Source organism: Pelophylax lessonae (genome assembly GCF_965119305.1).
Source record: "Pelophylax lessonae genome assembly, chromosome: 4".
In the NCBI taxonomy this organism is placed as follows: domain Eukaryota; kingdom Metazoa; phylum Chordata; class Amphibia; order Anura; family Ranidae; genus Pelophylax; species Pelophylax lessonae.
The window spans coordinates 429,510,828-429,530,986 of record NC_138771.1 but is presented as its reverse complement, the minus strand read 5'-3'; the positions used below and the strand labels follow the sequence as shown (position 1 = coordinate 429,530,986).

At 45.2% G+C, this 20,159-nt stretch overlaps 1 protein-coding gene across 5 annotated transcripts in view; it reads left to right on the top strand.

Moving 5' to 3' along the window:
- Positions 1 to 20,159, top strand: part of HDAC3 (histone deacetylase 3) — a gene marked incomplete at its 3' end in the record, with an annotated part of 65,283 nt that overhangs the window by 24,159 nt on the left and 20,965 nt on the right. For all 5 annotated transcript variants that reach the window (XM_082255570.1, XM_082255568.1, XM_082255569.1 and 2 more), the window contains 2 exons: positions 14,262 to 14,343; positions 18,029 to 18,085. In XM_082255570.1, the coding sequence (XP_082111696.1) occupies positions 14,262 to 14,343; positions 18,029 to 18,085 (139 nt within the window). The remainder of the gene's footprint in view (positions 1 to 14,261; positions 14,344 to 18,028; positions 18,086 to 20,159) is intronic.

Genomic DNA, 20,159 nt, shown 5'->3' with positions numbered 1-20,159 from the left:
GGACCAATGGACTTGTTGGAGAAATGGATGGACAGGTTGAACAAAAACGAATTCAACCTAAACTTCACTATGAACTGTGACACACACCGGATCACCTTTTTAGATGTGGAGGTCTATAAGGGCGAGGATGGTGTTCTCCACAGTGGGCTTTATCGTAAGCCCACTGCTGGAAACACCATACTTCACGCCTCTAGCTTCCACCCACAAAATTTAGTGCGTTCAATCCCTTACGGCCAATATTTGCGGGCCAGACGTAATTGCACAGACCCGATTAGCTTTCAAAAAGCTGCGGACGACCTGCGATGCAGGCTTCTATCCAGAGGCTATACAAAATCCACTTTGAAAAAGGCATACAAAAAAGCACTAGCTAGTGAGAGGGCACAATTGTTGATTCCAAAAACCTCTAAGCCCATTGACAATAGTCTGAGAATTATCACAAAATATTCAGAACAACACCCTGAAATTAAGAAAATTTTAGCGAGATATTGGCACATGCTCTCCCTCGATCCTATCGCGGGCAAGCATGTGTCGGCATATCCTCAACTGACTTACAAAAAAGTGCCCGCTCTGAAAGATCAACTAGTGCAAAGTGAGTTTGTAGCCAATAGAGGAAAATAACATTGTAAGTTTAAAGGGACATATATATGTGGGACATGCAAGTACTGCAAATACATGCACACGAGCAAAAATCCAGTACTACCAAATGGACAGGTCTTTAGACCGCAACACTTTGCCAACTGCCGCACCCACGGAGTGGTATATTTACTCCTCTGTGGGTGCGGCTGTTTTTACGTTGGCAAGACTAAACTGGAGTTTACGAAACGTGCATGCAGACACATAAAAAGTATTACAACACGTGATCCTGACTTACCGTTAGGACGCCATGCCGCCCTGGTTCATCCAGATAGAATCCCAAAAATCCAATTCCTGATCCTGGACAGAATACATCCTAACCCCAGAGGAGGGGACTGGAATAAGACCCTCCTCCAAATGGAGTTACGATGGATATATCGATTGAAAGCAACTGAACCACCAGGATTAAATGATCAAATATCTTTTAGACCATTTCTTGAGGGATTTGCCTCTGGAGGCATGGAAAAATAGGCCCTTGTTGGGACTGTCATCATTACATGCCCTGATGAATCTGATACAAACTAGATTGGGATGACAATGGGCTTAACAAATGGGCCGTTTCCTGTCTCCCCTTTTTAGTTATTCCACCTCTGTTTCTCTCCCCTCTTGTTTTTCCCATTCATTTATCCCCCTCCCCAAGTATTTTCCCCATTATGATTTTGATTGATTATATTTCATGCTTTGTGGTCCATAACTTGCACTTTGTCTAAACATTCCTGCATTTGCCATTAATGGGACAGCATGCCATACACTGCCACACTAGAGGATAAGTCTCTACAATTCGTTCTGATTATATTTATATGTTTATATATTTTGCATTCATGCCTATTCATATAGGATGATGTAGCCTTGGACAATAGTAAGCTCAGTGGAATGTTAGTTTTGGGGTTTTTGTTTTTTTAAATGCAGTATGTATGCTCTTTTCCTCTTGGACACTCCTTACACGTTCAGCGGTTGCTTTCTAGAGAGAACCTTCTCTCTAGAACTGCTTTGGGAGCAACCCGGCACGGTAACAGCGGACGCCACCTAGCGGCGCCCGTCTGATTGGCATGCTTCTTTTCCATCCCGATCTCTCGCTGAGATCGGCGGCGCATGCTCACTACCCTCTGTTTGTGTTCCACACAGACAGTGTGTATTCCGTGCCGGTGGAACGCACCGGCCGTCCGCACTTCTGCCGGATCACTTCCGGTCGGGGGCGTGCTCGGCTGTGGCGTTTCAGGGAACCTAACAGGCAATCAGCTGAGCAAGCGGCGTCATCCAGCTGATGCTTGTTTCAGCTGATGGCGCTGCCTTTTAAGCCCTGCTTGTCCGACATGAGAGCTGCCTGCTCCCTTGCCGGACACACAGGACTTTTCAAGCTCCAACACCCACCAGGATTACACGCACCATCGTGGCTATAGGTAAGCAATCAAACTTGCCATTTAGCACTATTATGCTCAGCTCACTCCTTGATGACAGCCTCGGGATACGGATATTAAGGACACAGATTAAATTGCATTGGATTAAGCTAGATTGTTATGTTGTGCTTTTGACAATATAAAAACCTTCTTATTGTATGGGATTTTTCTGCTTTGCTGTTGATACTATAATCCAGCCTCTATTCCCACATAACTTGCCTTTTTTGTATCCCAGAAACTGGGGGCTGTCCATCTCCATGGAGTTTTAGAGCTATTTTTTTGGGGGCATTTATTCATTCTATATAGACTTTTTTGTTTGATCCTACAATTTGAATAACTGCTTGAATTTTCTGTTCGGCAGAATTGCTGTGACCAGGTTTCAGCTGCTCCCATCTAGCCTCTCTCTGAGACTAGTTAGCGGGCAATTGCTGATAACGTGTATCCAGGACTTCATCCAAGATCCCTAGATTCTCCAGGATAACCAGGTGGCACCCCTAGTGGACAACGTTGGTATGCTGACCATTGCTTTTAAGTATTAGGCAGACTATCCATATCCCTCACTCCAGTGAACTGTGTAAGTTTAGTACATATATCGACTTTGAATGTATTGCATTTTCGTTTGAATATGTGACAATTAATTGTTATATGTTAACTACCTACAGACCACCCTCCAAGGGCACCCCTGAGGAAGGAGTTCAGTTTATACTCCGAAACGCGTCGGGTCAAACCCGGGGGACAATTGGTCTAAGTTTCACTGTACCATGTGGAGTATTTTATAGTTTGCCTATTGATTTTATATTTCTGTATAAAATAATAAGTTTTTCTATTTTTTATTATTCCTCTTTTTTGTTATTTGTTTTGGTGCCTTTAAAGTCCCACCCAAGGGGAAGTTCTTTGGTTTGACTTTACACTTTTGGGATGTGGCACCTTGGGGATTATGCAACATGAGCAACAATTTTGTGTCAATGAACGATAGAGAAAATTGGATTTTTGTTACCGTAAAATCCTTTTTTCTATGAAGTTCATTGACAGACGCAGAACCCGCCCCTCTATTTTTAGTTTGGTTGGTATTGTTTTCTCGGACAAGTACAGTTCCCCCATCTGGTTAGCGGGCATGTGGCGGACGTTGGCTCCTCCTATAGGTGAGTAGGAACCTCGGTACCCCCATACCTCCTACCACCCTCTTCCACTATGTGGGGTCACCTGGGACCTTCCCCTTCCTACCCTGACTTCTCCCTACCCTGGGCTCCGTACCCCCCCAGGACACTTTTAGTGGGGGGTCCCCTATGTAAGTCGCCTCAGGTGCTATACCGGGTAGTGGACTGTGGGGGGGAGGGGGGTACATGGTAGCTCCTCATACCGCTACCTTGGGGGGGTTTCATCCGCCGGGATGACCGCCGCCAGGGCCCCCAGGCCTGTTACTAGGGTAGTCCTCACTATCCCCGAGGTCACGTGCTCATCGGTGCGAAGCCGCCATTTTGTCGTAGCCTGCAGCCTTAACAGGCCTCAGCAGCCTGCCTGGGTCTCCCTATCACTGTAATGCCGGTGGCCATTTTGCTGGAGCCGGAGACAAAAAAGCACAGGAGCTTCTGGCTCTTGTGGGCAGGGATGTTTCCTGCTACCTTCTCTTCTCCATGCTGCTGATGGACCGTGCTGTTTTCCATGTGGTATCTACTCTAGAGGAGTTTAATTACCCTGGCCTCCGTCTTCAGAGGGGTTTCAGGGGGCTTGATTATCCTCCAGAGTAGCACTGCGTGCATCGTGATCGCCTCTTAAGGATGCAGTGCACGCCGGTAGTGGCGGACTTGCTGGTACTTATGGTGCCTTTTTACCTCACTTAGCCTTCGGGGCATTAATATTTGGCGATTGGGCGCGGATTGCTCCCTCTTAGGCCATTGCTCCTGTTTGTAGGAGAAGCTTCTGTTTAACCCCAAGCGGTGCAGGTTCCAGTGTTTCCCCGTTACCCTGTCTGCTGTTTACATTCTTACTGTGCAATCCTACTGTTTGGCCATATTTCCAACATGGATTCCCCAAGTTTGTCTGCGACCCCCCCGATGTATCGTTGGGGCCCGCTTCTGATGCTCATGATGTGATTTCATTGTCTGTGATGCAAGAAATGTCCAGAATAATGGACAAAGTTATTGCAGCAGCATTTACTGAGAAACTCCCTCGCCTGTCTCATCTCAGACCTCAGATTCTGAGGCCGATATGGTCGCCAGCGACTCAGACCCCCTTTTGGAGGATGCGTCCCCGCATTCAGACCTTTCTGACGCGGAAGAGGATGTTTCCACACCTGCCTTGGCACAGGAAAAGACGCTGGTAGATGCTTTCATATCCTCAGGGAGGGACACCCTAAAAATCACGGAAATCGCAAGGAGCCTTGGTATCCTTTGGATCCCTCAGGGCAAAGAAATCGGCCAAGGTTTTCCTTGGTCTCTAAGTCTTGTCCGCCTTGGTGGAGGAACAATGGCGACAACCTAATCGCACGCTTACAATTCCCAAACATTTGGCTAGACGCTACTCGTTTTGAGGAAGAGATCTTACGCAAATGGACGGTCCCCCCTCAGGTGGACCCCAAGATATGCAGTATTCACAAGGCCACAGTTTTACCGGTGGCAGAATCCTCATCTCTCCCTGATCTGGTTGACAAACCTTTTGAGTTCTTATCCCGACACCTGTATACGGTAGTGGGATCTATTCTCAGGCCTGCCCTGACTACCATTCTAGTCTCTCAGACTATGTTTGAATGGGTAAAGGCTCTGAGAGAGGCACTTACTGTAACCCCGTTACTGTCATCTGTCCTGGAGCTCGCTGACCAATTATCGCAGACTCTGCAATTTGTATGCGTTTCTAACCTGGACGTTCTTCCGCTTGCGGCCAGAGCGTCAGTGGTAAGTGTGCTCATCAGACGTGCGATCTGGCTAAAGTCCTGGTCGGCCAACCAGGCTTCCAAGAAGCTTTTGGCGGATCTTCCCTTTCAGGGTGATTGCCTTTTTAGTTCCTCCTTGGATGACTTGATCAAGACGGTCACTGGGGGAAAGAGCGCACTCCTTCCTCACTCGACTAAGGGTAAGTCTCCCTCGCGTCAGTAAAGTCCGTCCTTTTTACGGCCCAGAAGCATCTTTTTAGTGCGACCGTGTCGCAGAAAACCAAACCGATTTCGGGCGGAAAAGGATCTGGGAAATGGTGGGCTGGTAAGCTGAAATCCTCTGCCCCCAGCACCTCCAAGCAGACCCCTTCTGCCTGAAGGGGTGCCCCCACCCACTTCAGGGGTAGGGGGGCGTCTGTTTCTTCCCGGATCCTTGGACCTCACTGTTGCACGACAGGTGGGTCCACAAGGTAATTCAGCCCGGGTACAAGATAGTTTCGGTCCCGTCCGCCAGACAGATTTTTTCCCTCCAATCTTCAGCTGTCCCCAGACCGTCTTGCGTGGCTGCAGGAAGCAATTCGGGATATGCTGTCACAAGGCATGATTGTACCAGTTCCTCATCAGGAATGCTTTTGAGGGTTCTATTCAAACCTGTTTACCATTCCATGGAAGGAGGGCAAATTGCGTCCGATCTTGGACCTCAAAACTCTGAACCGCTTTGTGCGCGTCCAGAAATTTTGCATGGAGTCCCTGCGGTCAGTGGTGGTGTTCTTGCATCAGGGGGACCTGCTGGCCTTGATCAATATCAAGGATGCCTATCTCCATGTCCCTATTTGCCAGGGTCATCAACGATTCCTCCGCTTCGCGGTGGGCAAGGACCATTTTAAATTTGTGGCGTTGCAGTTTGGTCTCGCCTCTGCTCCCCAGGGTCTTCACCAAGGTGTAACCCCCTATCCTGGCTCTGCTACGACAGAGGAATAGCGATTCTGGGGTACCTGGATGATCTTCTCTGAGCGGACTCGTCTGTGACATTGGAGCGGGATTTGGAAGACCATTCACACTCTCCAGCATTTCAGTTGGAATCTCAACCTTCAGAAATCTGCCCTGGTTCCAACAACCAGACTGGAGTATCTAGGGATGATCCTAGATTAAGCTTCGGCAAAGGTATTTCTACCTCCTGTGAAGTTACGGAAGTTAAGGGAAGCAATTCTGTCGCTGCTGGCTTGCGACCTGGTGTCTCTCAGGTCATCTATGCAGGTGCTGGGCTTCATGGTGTCCTCCTTCGAGGCCGTACCATATGCTCAGGCCCACGCAAGACTTTTGAAACAGGAGATCCTTGTTAAATGGGACAAGGATCCTCTACCCCTGGACAGTCTGATTCGTTTGAGTCGGAGATCCAAGGACTCCCTGAATTGGTGGTTCAGCTCTCCAAATCTTCTCCACAGGAAATCCTTCCTTCCTTCTAGTATTCTGGACAGTGGTGACGCCGGATGCCTGTCTGACCGGTTGGGGGGGGAGTGCTGGGCACCCTGAATGTTCAAGGGACCTGGACATTGGAAGAGTCCAAACTCCCGATCAACGTTCTGGAACAGAGAGCTATCAAGTTGAGCCTGTTCCACTGGACAGACAATCTCAAGGGGTGTTCTTTCCGAGTCCAGTCCGACAATGTCAAACCCTGGATCAGGGAGAGTTGTCAAACCCTGGATCAGGGAGAGTATTCCCTGCGTCCACAGGTGTTCCACCAGTTGTGTCTCCGGTGGGGAACCCCGGATGTGGACCTGTTCGCCTCCAGACAAAACGGGAACGTTTCAAAGTTTGTGGCTCGGTCCAGAGATCCTCTGGCCGATGCAATAGACACCCTGGTGGCTCCCTGGAGCCAGTATGGGCTAATTAATGCGTTTCCTCCGCTGAAACTTTTATCTCGTCTGCTACGCAGGGTCGAGTTGGAGGGAATTCCAGTAATTCTGGTGGCTCCCGATTTGCCCCGGAGATCCTGGTATGCCGACGTGATTCGGCTGAAGGTCTCGGGTCCGTGGACACTTCCTCTGTGGGAAGATCTTCTATCTCAGGGTACGATTGACAGATTTTGAAGTGGAAGGCCCTAGACCTGCAAATTTGTCGCTAAAGGACTGAAGAGAGGAAACCCCCCTCCTTCAAAGATGCCATCAAATCCTTCAAAGAGGCTGCAGATTCAGAACCTGCCACTGACGATATACTATTCTCACATAATAACTTCTTACAGCTATCTGACAACCTAGACCTACAGTTCCTACATTTTTTCTTAAGAGGTTTGTCAGCCTAGAAAAAAAGTAGAGTAAACTAACTTTTTACTGAATGCACCAAAAAACCATAACCCCCAGTCCTACTGGTTCTCAAACAAGTATCTTTAACAGAAGCACGTACTTTGAAAGCAGTATTGGAACTGGAAATAGCTGCTGGATCAGTCTGAGTGGGTGCTCCATCAATGGGGATGTCTTCCGTGTTCATCTGGGCAGACTCCCGACAGAATGGTGAGAAACACTGAATGAGAACCAACACAACTGTAGCTCTGCTTGGGTCAAGAGAATTTCTCTCCTACCTGAGCCTCCAGCTCAGGAATTAAAGCAGCAGCCTCCCAGCCACTCAGTCCCAGACAAAAACGGGACAGGCCTACTTTTGAGTCCGAAAGTGCGTCCTGTTACTTTCGGTTCCGGCGCCATCTTACAGCGTCACCGGAAGTGCGTCATGCGACACCATCTTAGTACACCTAAAGTGGAGAGGACACCCAAGAGCAGTTCTCCCGCCTCAGCTCACAACCAGGCCTATCTGGACAGACTCAACCCGTAGGAGGAACTCTGGGATGTGAAAGTTACCTTATAACACAGTAAGGTAAGTAATCCACAAAAGGAAAAAAAGGGGAACCCTTTCTAGGCACAAAAAGATATAATGGAGCTAGCCACAGCTTAGTCTGACTACATGCCAAAAAGAAAACGGGGGGGGGGGGGGGGGCTTCACCAACCAGTTACCAGACCAAAAGAAAAAAAAAAAACAAACATTATGATGTGTACTCCTGGAGGGTCTGGAAATGCAAAACAAACTGAGGGTCAGAGGAAAGGGGAGGACCTTTAAGATTGTCTGATTTGTGTTTCCTGTAAGGAGCAGAGCCAGTCATCTCAAGTAGCTGTCCTGGAAGATGGAGGAAAATTGGATTATCTGGGTCTGACTCCTGATTTAGCTTTAGCCAGAGTGTTTGTTTTTCTGGACAAACTCCAGAAGTTACATGCTGCAATTCATCTCCTGCTGTCCAGCAGATGGTCATCCCTCCAGACTTGTATGCGGTTGCTGAGCCTAATGGTATCTCCTTCGAGGTTCCTTTTTGCACTGTTCCATATGAGGTCCCTTAAAAGGGAGATCCTGGTAAAATGGGACAAGTGCCTGAAGTCTCTGGACAGTCAGGAAATCAGGGGGTCTCTTGTCTGGTGGCTTGGCTCTTGGGCAGGGCAAATCCTTTCTCCCCTTTTATTTGACAGTGGTCACTACGAATGCCAGTCTGTCTGGGTGGGGAGATGTCCTGGGTCTGAGCTCCGCTCAGGGTTGTTGGACACTGGAAGAGTCCAGACTACTGATCAATGTCTTGGAACTTCGGGTGATCAGGCTGTGCCTGGATCACTGGACAGATCGACTCCGGGGGCTTCCGTTGTGGATTCAGTTGGACAATGCCACGGCAGTGGCTTATGACAATCACCAGGGCGGAACAAAGTGTGTGGTGGCAGCCTTGGAAATAACCGGCATTCTCCGGTGGTCAGAATGCTTTTGTTTGGCCCACTCTGCTGTACACATTTAAGGATTGGAAAACTTGCAGGCGAACTATCTCAGTCAGCAGATGTTGGACAGAGGGGAGTGTTCCCTCTCATCCAGACATGTTTCATCAGATATGTCTCCAGTGGGGCACCCCCGAGGTGGATCTGTTGACATCCCGGCTCATCAGAAAGGTACCGAGGTTTGTAGCAAGGTCATGGGATCCTCTGGCAGATGCCAGAGATGCACTGGTGGGGCCAGTATCTGATTTTATGCTAATCCTCCCTTCCAAGCTTCTACCGCGACTTTTGCGCAGAATCGAGGCTGAGGGGATTTGGGTCTTTCTAGTGGCCGCGGACCGGCCTCGCCGATCTTGGTATGCCGGCCTGGTGCGGCTGGTCATTGATGTCCCTTAAAGACTGCCTCTCAGGGAGAGAATCTCTTGTCGCAAAGGCCTATCTTCCATCCTGCTTTAGTCACTGGCTTTGACGACCTGGCTGTTGAAAGCCAGGTGCTAGGCATAGAGGTCTGCCTGGGTTGGTTATCCCGACACTGCTAAAGGCTAGGAAGTCTACCTCTAGGAAGATCTACCCATCGTACGTGGAAAGCCTAATTTTTTTTACGGTGTATCGGATTTTGACCTTTTTTCAATGAGGTGTTGAGCAGAAATTGGCTTGGAGTACCATCAAGTACCAGGTGTCAGCCTTGGCGGTCTTTCAGCGACCCATTGCCACACACTCTCTGGTGCATACTTTTATTCAATGGGTTCTACATCTGACTCCACCAGTGCTGTCTCCTCTACTGCCGTGGGATCTGAATTTGGTGCTTTCAGTTATTCAGAAGCCACCCTTTGAGAATATTCAGGAGATTCCCCTGCTTGCGCTGTTCTAAAAGGTGGCCTTTTTGGTGGCTATCACCTCTGCTCGCAGGGTGTCGGAGCTGGCGGCATTATCTTGTCGTACCCCCTACTTGGTGGTCCACAAAGATAAGGTGGTTCTTCGCCCTTGTCCGTTGTTCCTTCCTAAGGTAGTCTGATTTCCATTTGAATGAAGATATTGTCTTGCCTTCCCTGTGTCCCAGGCCCAAGCATTCTAAGGAATTTGCTTTGCATGCCTTGGATGTGGGTCGGGCGATTTGGGTGTGTTTGGCAGCCACTGAGTCTTTTCGGAGATCGGAGATCAGACTCCCTATCTGCGATCACAGATGGGCCAAGAAAAGGGCTGTCTGCTGCTTCTGTGATCATTTCCAGATGGATCAGACAGACTGACTCAGGCCTATTCTATCAGGGGTCCAGTTCCTCCTTTCCCTGTAATGACGCATTCTACTTGGGCGCTTAGTGCTTCTTTGGCCTTCTGTCATCAGGCATCAGTGGCGCAGGTCTGCAAGGGTAGCCATTTGGTTGTCGGTGCACACTTTCACTAAATTCTACCAAGTGGATATGTTGGTAATTGCAGATGCTTTCTTTTGGCTGCAAAGTTTTGCAGGCTGCTGTTTAGAGGGTCTGTTCCCTCTTTGGGGGGTGTAGTGTTCAGGCTGGGCTCCAGTTTTTTGTTGAGCCCGTTTGGCTATTGTGTTTAGCCTTGGGATTTTGTTGTGGTCCCACCCCTCATGTTTGGCACTGCTTAGGGACGTCCTTATGGTTCAGATTACTGGAGAACTGTGTCTGTCAATGAACGAAAGAGAAAATGTGGTTTTTGACTTAACGTAAAGTCCAATTCTCTGAGTTAATTGATGAACACAGCACCCACCCCTCTATGAAGTTGTAATACTTCGGACACTGCTTGTTACAAAACCTGAAGGCCTATAGCAGAGAGGGGGAGTATACCACCTAGGACTACCCATAGGCGTAGCCAAGTCTTTTTTCTGCCTAGTCTCCTACTCCTGTAGGGAGCAATATAACCCTATGGTTCAGAATACTGAAGAGCTGTGTCCGTCAATGAACTCCGAGAAATGGATTTTGTGGTAAGTCAAAAATCCCATTATTTTCAGATGCTGTGCAAATCTATACCTTTCGGATCGTATCTAATTTGCATCAGTGTGAACAGGTACTGAGGCTCCATTCACACCTGGATGTTTGGAATTGTGGTAGAATTGCTGTGTTTCTGCCCACGATCTCACAACGCACCACAATCGCAAAACGCAGGTTCAAGTGCCATTATTTTCAATAGCACCTAAAGCGCAGTGCGATTTGCTGCAATTGTCATGCTATTTATCGCACAGAAAATCACATGTGAAGCTTGTCATCCAAAAAGGAGTAGGAGCTTTTTTGGGTGACAAGCTTCACGAGATGCAATTTGCCGTGCGATAAATCATAGCAAAACCGCACTACATTTTAGGTGCCATTGGAAATAATGGCATCTGAACGTGCATTTTGATTATGAAATCTCGATCCCAGAATGCCCAGGTGTAAATGGAGCCTCACGGAGCGGACACCGAGGCTTGATTCGGCTGTTCAGCATGCACTTGTACTGTGTACCGAAGTGCTTCCGTGTGCAAGTAACCTAAAGTAATACATTTATTTATTTTTTTGCTTAAGTGTTAAAAGAGCCCGACACTTTCCTTTCCTGGCGAGCAACCAATTGGTGCTTTGTCACACTTCAAGGTCTCTCCCTTCCTCTCCCCTTCCCTGCTAGTGCCCAGGTGTGGTGCTGGTGACAGGCGGGGAGATGAGTAGGACATGAGCCGCGCAATGTTAACCCCTCACGCTGTATGCAAATATGCGGCCCCACTAGACTGGGCATTGATTTCCATAGGGCCGAATATTTGCGTATCTCCCTTTGTGCCATGTGGCGCGCTCCCAGCACAGAGACCAGGGATCCCCCAATTCTGGGTCACCTGATCGCTTTGATAGTCTCTGATTGGCTATCACAGCGATTAGTCACTGTGAAGCCCGCCCCTGTTTTTTTCATAATCTGAATGGAGGAGAGTGATGCATCAAATATATCTCCCCCTCTACCCTTGCAGAAAAATTAAAAAAAAAATATATATATATATATATATATATATATATATATATATATATATATATATATATATATATATATATATATATATATATATATATATATATATATATATATATATATATATATATATATATATATATATATATATATATATATATATATATATATATATATATGTGTATGTATGTATGTGTGTGTTTTAGTGTTTGGGTCAGTGTTTGGGTCAGTGTTTTTTTTTTTTTTTTATAGTATCAGTGTCCATTAGTGTGAGTGTTTTTGGTAGGATTAAAAAGAAGCAAAATGGGCTCAATTGTTTTTGTGCTACGGGTACAAACAACTAACATACACTTATGTGGTATCGCTGCGATCGTCCGGAGCAGAAAAATTTAGTTTGGGTTGTTCTTATGGTTATGGTAGTAGCAAGAAATATACAGCTATATTTAAAAATTATTATTTATTTATTTTTACCATTTTGGGCTCATTTTTACTTTGATAATAAAAAAAAAAAAACAGGAAATATTACTATTTACCACCGAAAGCCCAATTTGTCCTGTAAAAAGTTTACACATTTGTCAATTTCTAAAACTGTGTAATTCTTCTACCACTTAAAAGGAGGCTATTTTCTCCTCCTATTTAAACACTGACAAATGTGTTTCATTGAAAAATGATCCCAAATGCAACAGGTTCTGGTCTATTGCAGTGCATCCAGAAAGGAGCACTTGCCTTTTTCAACATTTTGTTATGTTACAGCTTTATTCCAATATGGAATAAATTCATTTTTTTTCTCCTCAATTTTGCAAACCGTACCCCATAATGACAATGTGAAAGAAGTTTGTTTGAAATCTTTGCGAATTTATTAAAAATAAAAAAACAAAAAAAATCTCATGTACATAAGTATTCACAGCTTTTGCTCAATACTTTGTTGAAGCTCCTTTGGCACCAATTACAGCCTCAAGTCTTTTTTGAGTATTATGCCACAAGCTTGGTACACCTATTTTTGGGCAGTTTCTCCCATTCTTCTTTGCAGGATCTCTCAAGCTCCATCAGGTTGGATAGGAAGCGGTGGTGCACAGCCATTTCAGATCTCTCCAGAGATGTTAAATCAGGTTCAGTTCTGGGCTCTGGCTGGGCCACTTAAGGACATTCACAGAGTTGTCCCGTAGCCACTCCTTTGTTATCTTGGCTGTGTGCTTAGGGTTGTTGTCCTGTTGGAAGATTAACCTTCGCCCCAGTCTGAGGTCCAGAGTGCTCTGGAGCAGGTTTTCATCAAGGATGTCTGTACATTGCTGCGTTCATCTTTCCCTCTATCCCAACTAGTCTCCCAGTTTCTGCTGCTGAAAAACATCACCACAGCATGAGGCTGCCACCACCATGCCTCACCGCAGGGATGGTATTGGCTAGGTGATAAGTGGTGCCTGGTTTTCTCCAGACACGACTCTTGCCATTCAGGCCAAAGAGTTCAATCTTTGTTTCATCAGACCAGAGAATTTTGTTTCTCATGGTCTGAGAGTCCTTCAGGTGCCTTTTGGCAAACTCCAGGTGGGCTGCCATGTGCATTTTTACTGTGGAGTGGCTTCCGTCAGGCCTGATTTGTGGAGTGCTGGAGAGATGGTTGTTCTTCTGGAAGGTTCTCCCCTCTCCACAGAGAGACGCGCTGGAGCTCTGTCAGAGTGACAATCAGGTTCTTGGTCAACTCCCTCACTAGGGCCCTTCTCCCCCCATCTGTTTGGCAGGGCGGCCCGCTCTAGTTAGAGTCCTGGTGGTTCCAAACTTCTTCCATTTACGGATAATTGAGGCCACTGTGCTCATTGGGACCTTCAATGATGCAGAAAATTTTCTGTACCCTTCCCCAGATCTGTGCCTCAATACACTCCTGTTTCGGAGGTCTACAGACAATTACTTGGACTCCAGTCAACTGAATTTACCAAAGGTGGACTACAATCAAGTTGTAGAAACATCTCAAGGATGATTAGTGGAAACAGGATACACCTGAGCTCATTTTTGAGTGTCATGGCAAAGGCTTGTGAATACTTGTGTCCATAATATTTTATTATTTTTTTTATACATTTGCTAAGATTTTTAAACAAACTTCTTTCACTTTGTTATGGGTATTTTGTAGAATTTTTAGGGAAATATATTTATTCTATTTTGGAATAAGTCTGTAACATAACATAATGTGGAAAATAGAAATTGCTGTGAATACTTTCCAGATGCATTGTAAATATATCTTTGAAAATTTGAAAAACAATGCCCACAATTTGTTCCTCAAACCTCCCAGCTCATCTTGCCTATAATCCCATCTTGTGTAACCCTAAATTGGAAATTGTTTCCTCCTATCCCAAGCAGCATTTATGGGCATAAATAAATGAAAGCCAGGCAACTTTACATTTTCAGAAGTAGAGGGCACCAGTGATTGCCTAATGGCAGATTTCCTTCAAATCATTTATGTTGCTATTTTATCTCACCAATGCAGATGTGAGGCTACTTTCACAGCAATACATAATTTGGGGTATGTGAGGATAGTGGGCTACACTATATGGATAATTGCTCCTTGCCTAGGTGGGACAAATGTATTTTTTTTAATGATTTTCCTTTGTGTTTTTTTTTGTTTTTTTTCAGTCCAGTTTTCCCTGGCCTATTTGAGTTTTGTTCTCGGTACACAGGAGCTTCACTTCAAGGTGCTACTCAGCTAAACAACAAGGTAATATTTTTTTTACAGGTAAAAATTACTATTAGGCCCCGTTCACACTGGGGCGATCCAACTTCCCGGGGCGACCTCCGAGGTCGCGGTGCGAGCAGCGCGCCGCGACCTCGGAGTGGCCGGCACGGACTTCATAACATTAAAGTCTATGACGGTCGCTCCGGGTCGCCCCAAAGAAGCTCCGGACCCTTTTTCTAAGTCGGAGCGACTTGTGTCGCTCCTATTAGAACGGGTCCGCAGCTTCTCTATGGAAGGTGACCTACAGCGACCTGTGAGGCGACCAGGTCGCCTCACAGGTCGCCCCAGTGTGAACGGGGACTTAGAGATGAAGAGACAATTAATTGTGTGCATATGGATTATTTAAAAGTGATTGTAAAGTCTAGTTTTAAAAAAAAAAAAAATAAACATGTTATACTTGCCTCCTAAGTGCAGTTGTATTTGCACAGAGCAGCCTGGATCCTCCTCTTCTCGGGTCCCTTGTGCATTAATGAGATTAATACTCCTTTAAATCTGATTCTCATGGTCTTCTAGACTTTAATGTGCACGTTTACTAGATATGCAGTTTAACGGAACCGCCGACCCACACTGTACTTGTGGTCTTCCCTCAGTATACGGCTTTCTACTGTCATGAACATATATCCCAGATTTTCCCAGCCGGCCTCATACAAAGCTAGCCAACAACTTAGCTCATACATGTTTTGGAATTTTCTCCTTTTATTGAACAGTTTCACACTCAATTTATACACACATGAGCACATCCCCCTCCTGATGAAAATACCATGATTACATTATCCTATGCAGATGAAATTATATACAGAAACAGAATTAACCTAAACTAATTATCTAGCCATCTGCACAGAGCAATGTGGGCTCATTAATATTTAACAATGGGACAGGCAGACTTGACACAATCCACATTCCATCTCAGATAGACAATAGGACAAGAATGCCAATGACAGTCTGTCCGTCTCCTTCCATGAAGTACATGGAATAGACATCTATGTATGGCTATGATTATTTAGTCAGACTTCATGGCAACAGGCTATAGGTCTCAGTGTAAAGTGGGATTAAATCTTCATACTCCTTGAGAGATATTGCTGACAAATATTACTGTCCCACTTGAAGCAACCCAAATCATCAAGTATCTGTCCTTCACGCCCAGTGACGGTGAGCACCATCACACGCAGAGAATTACATAGTTTTTGAATTCTGGGATTCATGAACTACTAGTTTCTCCACTGATAGAGTAAGGCTCCATTTACATATATGCGAATTGGATAAGTTTTGAACCGCATCCGATTTGCATGATATGTGAACCAAACAGGCTTTCTATGGAGCCGGTTCACATATATACAGTGCAGTGGCAGTGCAGAGTGACTGTGAATTTAAAGACTCCTGTGCATTTTCAGAGCACTGCGGTGCGATTCAGATACGAATTCCATGCTCATTGCCTTCTATGGGAACGCATCTGAATTGCATATCTCATCAGTTTTGAACACAAATTGATGAGAAAAAACCCCCCAATCCATACCAGGCCCTTTCGGGTCTGGCATAGATTTTAACCCTTAGATGTGGTATGGATTTTGAGGGAAACCCCCACGCCAAAATAAAAAATTGTTGGGTTTCCCCCCCCCCCTCCCCAAAATCTATATCCGTTCCTTATTTGAGTATGCAGCCTGGTGAGGCTCCCCCAAACCATACCAGGTCACATGTCCGACATGGGAAGGGGGGGTGCTTTGGGGCAGCAGAGGCACTGCCCCCTCCCCTAAAGCTTCTTTTCCCCATGTTGATGGGGACAAGGGCCTCTCCCCCCACCCCACCCACCCACAACCCTGACCGGTGTTTTTTGGGGTCTGGGATGCAGGGGCTTATCGGAATCTGGAAGCCCCATTTTAGAAATAAGGGGAAACCCAGATGTTGGCACCCTCTCCTATATGTAAAGGATATAAAGTGCCCCTACTCCTTCGGAAAAAAGTGAGAATTCCTTTTTTTTTTAAAGCACGAAGAGCCATGGGGACAAGGGCCTCTTCCCAGCAACCCTGAGCTGTGGTTGTGGGGGTTTGCAGACAGGGGGCTTATTGGAATCTGGAAGCTCTCTTTGACAAGGAGGCCCCCCCCCCCCCAATATAAATGAGTATGTGGAGTACATTGTACCCCTACGCATTCAGCAAGAAAAAGTGTCAAAAATAACAGCTTTTGACAATTCCTTTTGTTTGTTTGTTTTTTTTTTTCTTAATCATGGCCCCCTGGTGTAGATTCCAAAAGCATTTTAAACCATCCAAACTAATGGATAAAGGTTCAAAGCAATTCTACAATGAATGCCCATACACACTAGTTGGGTGATAGCCCAGCTCGCATGCTGTGTTTCATAAAGCAAATGATTCCGGATTGCTGCACCAGAAATCCTATTTTTATTTAAATGTCATGTGACAGGTGGTTAGCAGATGGAGCAGGGGACAAAGAGGTAGACTCGTGTCGCATTCCCCTGCTCCATCTGTTAACCACCTGTCACATGAAGCTTCAATAAGGCCTCTTTCACACTTATATGACCTGAAAGTCATGTGACTGTGTGGCGCGACTTTGCCATGACTTGAAGCAATGGCTGTGTAATCTTGGTCCGCGGCTTTCTCGGGCTCTCGCGTACCACTGGAAGACCCGAGCGACCAGCCGGCGCGTCCGCCGGCTGATCAGAGAGCCAAACAAAGCCTAGATCGGCTCTTGGCTATGGTAGCCTGGAAGCGATGACCTGACATCCCTTCCAACTTACCCAGATATCAATGGCGCCATTTTTATAAAAAATCAAAAGCATTCGAAAACACTTATCTTGTTTTAAATGCTTTTAAGGGCAAAGGAGGTATTTGGGATATTATAGACCCCAGATCTCTCCATAAGGAGTACCTGTCACATGCCTATTACTGTATGTTTACAGTTCTTGTGACATAAATAGAAGTGATTAAAAAAAAAAAATTAAAGCAACAGTTTAAAAATAAAAAAAACTAAATAATTAAATAACAACAAAAACAAATTAAAGACGTCCCCTTGTGCTAACGCGCAAAGGGAAGCGCGCGTCTGTCCAACACGCATGCAAACAGTGATCATCCCACACATGAGGTATCCTCAATTATGTCAGATTATGGGAAGTAATCGCCTATGGCTTTAAAGTTTACGTCATTTGTCGCCATTGCACAGGCATGTGCAGTTTTAAAGCATGACATGTTTAGTATCTATTTACTCTGCCCAATATCTTTTATATATTCCAAAAAAATGGGTTATATATATGTGTGTTTTTGCATTACAATTCAAAGTGTATTAAAAAAAAAAAATACGTTTGAAAAACTGCTACATAAATGCAGTGTGATATTAAAAATTGCAGGACCCACCAGTTTATTCTCTAGGGCCTCTGCTTTAAAAGTTATATATAATGTTTGGGGATTCTAAGTAATTTTCTAGCAAAAAATACTGATTGTTACATGTAAAACAAAAGGTGGCAGAAAATGCCTGGTTTAGAAGTGGGTATAGAATAGACTGAATTCAGTGGAAAATAATCCTTATAAAGTACCATTGAACAGGTAGATTATAGACTGTAAGCATGCAAATAATTGTTACTGCTGAAAAAAATGTTTAAACATTATTATGATTATTTTTTTCCAAATCTAATTGCATTCTTAAAATTGTTGATCCGCAGATTTGTGATATCGCAATTAACTGGGCTGGGGGACTTCACCATGCAAAAAAATTTGAGGTAATAATATAATACGTTTACGCATTTTCCTTAAAGGCTAAGTTCCCTTTATTTTATTTATTTTTCTAAATTCCAGCTTCCCTTGGTACCAATATACCGTTAATGCACCTTTTTTGCAGAAAAACTACTTTGTATGATAACTTTCGTATCTCCGCATTCAGATTGTTGTATGATGGCTCCCACCCACCTCTGTGCACGCATACAATCAATATCAAGGAACAACATTCTCCCTAAATACACAGCCTTATGCAGGCCATACACTTTCCTGTAACCCCATCAACGCAGACATTGTTGACAGGGGAATCCCTCCTGCCAAGCCATTGTATTGTTCCAGGAGGGAAGCCGCCCCTGCCGGAAGAAAGCAGTAATTATTGCTAGCAGCTGTAACAGCAGCTAGCGCTAATTGCATATAAAATCTGGCAGGCTGGTTGTACCCAAAATTGATCGATCAAGCAACTTGGTACATTCAGCCTGCCCATACGTACCTGGTTCAAATCTCGACCGGTTCCTGCTGAACTGGCCTAAGAATCGAACTGTCTATGACCGGCCCCAAATCTACCATCAGTTATGAAGTGCAAGAGCCTGCTTGATTGGGTACAGAGTGTTTGGATAGATGGTGTGTCGTCCTATTCCATAGTTCTGGTAAATCGAAAGATTGTAAAATCAGATCGTATAGTGTCTGGCCACCTTTATACAGCTAAAATGAACTAGTTGCGCTTTTGGCCATTTAATTGTTAATGGCACCCCAAATTTAGAAGCAAAAAAAACAGTGACAAACACAGCAAAAGGCACAGTAAAAAGGTTGACCCTGCAAAATGTGCCATGAGCTACTTTGCCACATGTAGAGCAGCCCATTGAAATCTATAGGCTGTGTCCATTTAGTTTGTATCAAATCAGACAGGCCGTTGCACTACATAGCTGATGGGAAATCTAAAGGAGTTTGTACAATCAGAATGTACAGACAGTTAGTGGAAAATAAGAGGTATTAGTGAGGAAGGTGGGGTCTAGACAGGTGACCACTCCCTCTTCTGTGATGCAGCAAGGAAGTGCATGGTGGGATACGATCTATGGGAAGTGATGGACTCCAAAAGCATTTTAAACCATCCAAACTAATGGATAAAGGTTCAAAGCAATTCTACAATGAATGCCCATACACACTAGTTGGGTGATAGCCCAGCTCGCATGCTGTGTTTCATAAAGCAAATGATTCCGGATTGCTGCACCAGAAATCCTATTTTTATTTAAATGTCATGTGACAGGTGGTTAGCAGATGGAGCAGGGGACAAAGAGGTAGACTCGTGTCGCATTCCCCTGCTCCATCTGTTAACCACCTGTCACATGAAGCTTCAATAAGGCCTCTTTCACACTTATATGACCTGAAAGTCATGTGACTGTGTGGCGCGACTTTGCCATGACTTGAAGCAATGGCTGTGTAATCTTGGTCTATGGACCTTAAGTTGCATCAAAGTCGGACCAATGTAGTGCAGAGACTACTTTGAAGTTGCACAGATATGTATGTTACTCATTGGAAATCATGGCGTGACTTGTCATGCGACTTCGCAGTCCCAAGTCACAGGACAAGTCGCAAAAGTATGAAAGAGGCCTAACGAAGAATTTTGTAAGTGCAGCTGTCCAGAATATTTTGCTTTATATCAAAGCTTCTATTGACAATCAAAAACACTTCTATTTACTTTGAAAAGTGAGATTCTATCCGAAAAGGCAAACTTAACCTTTAGGCTAAACTCCAGGTAAGCAACCAAATAATAATGTAAGTTTGTGCAAACCAGTTTTGTGATTGAGTAACCTCCTGTAGAAAGTATATCCAGATTTTTGACCTTTAGTCAGCAACAATACAGCTTGGTCAAAAGCCCTGGTCAGTAATAAGTGATGAGGTCACCCCTCTGCTTTACGCAGACTGTTGAGGTTGCCCCTCTGCTTTGTGTAGACTGAAAAGGTCATCCCTCTGCTTGAAGCAGACGGATGAGATCACTCCTCTGCTCACTGTGCCCTCTCTTCTTGTCTGGATCTTTTATTATCAGAAAATGTGTTTTTCAGCAAAGTCTGATAGGCTCAG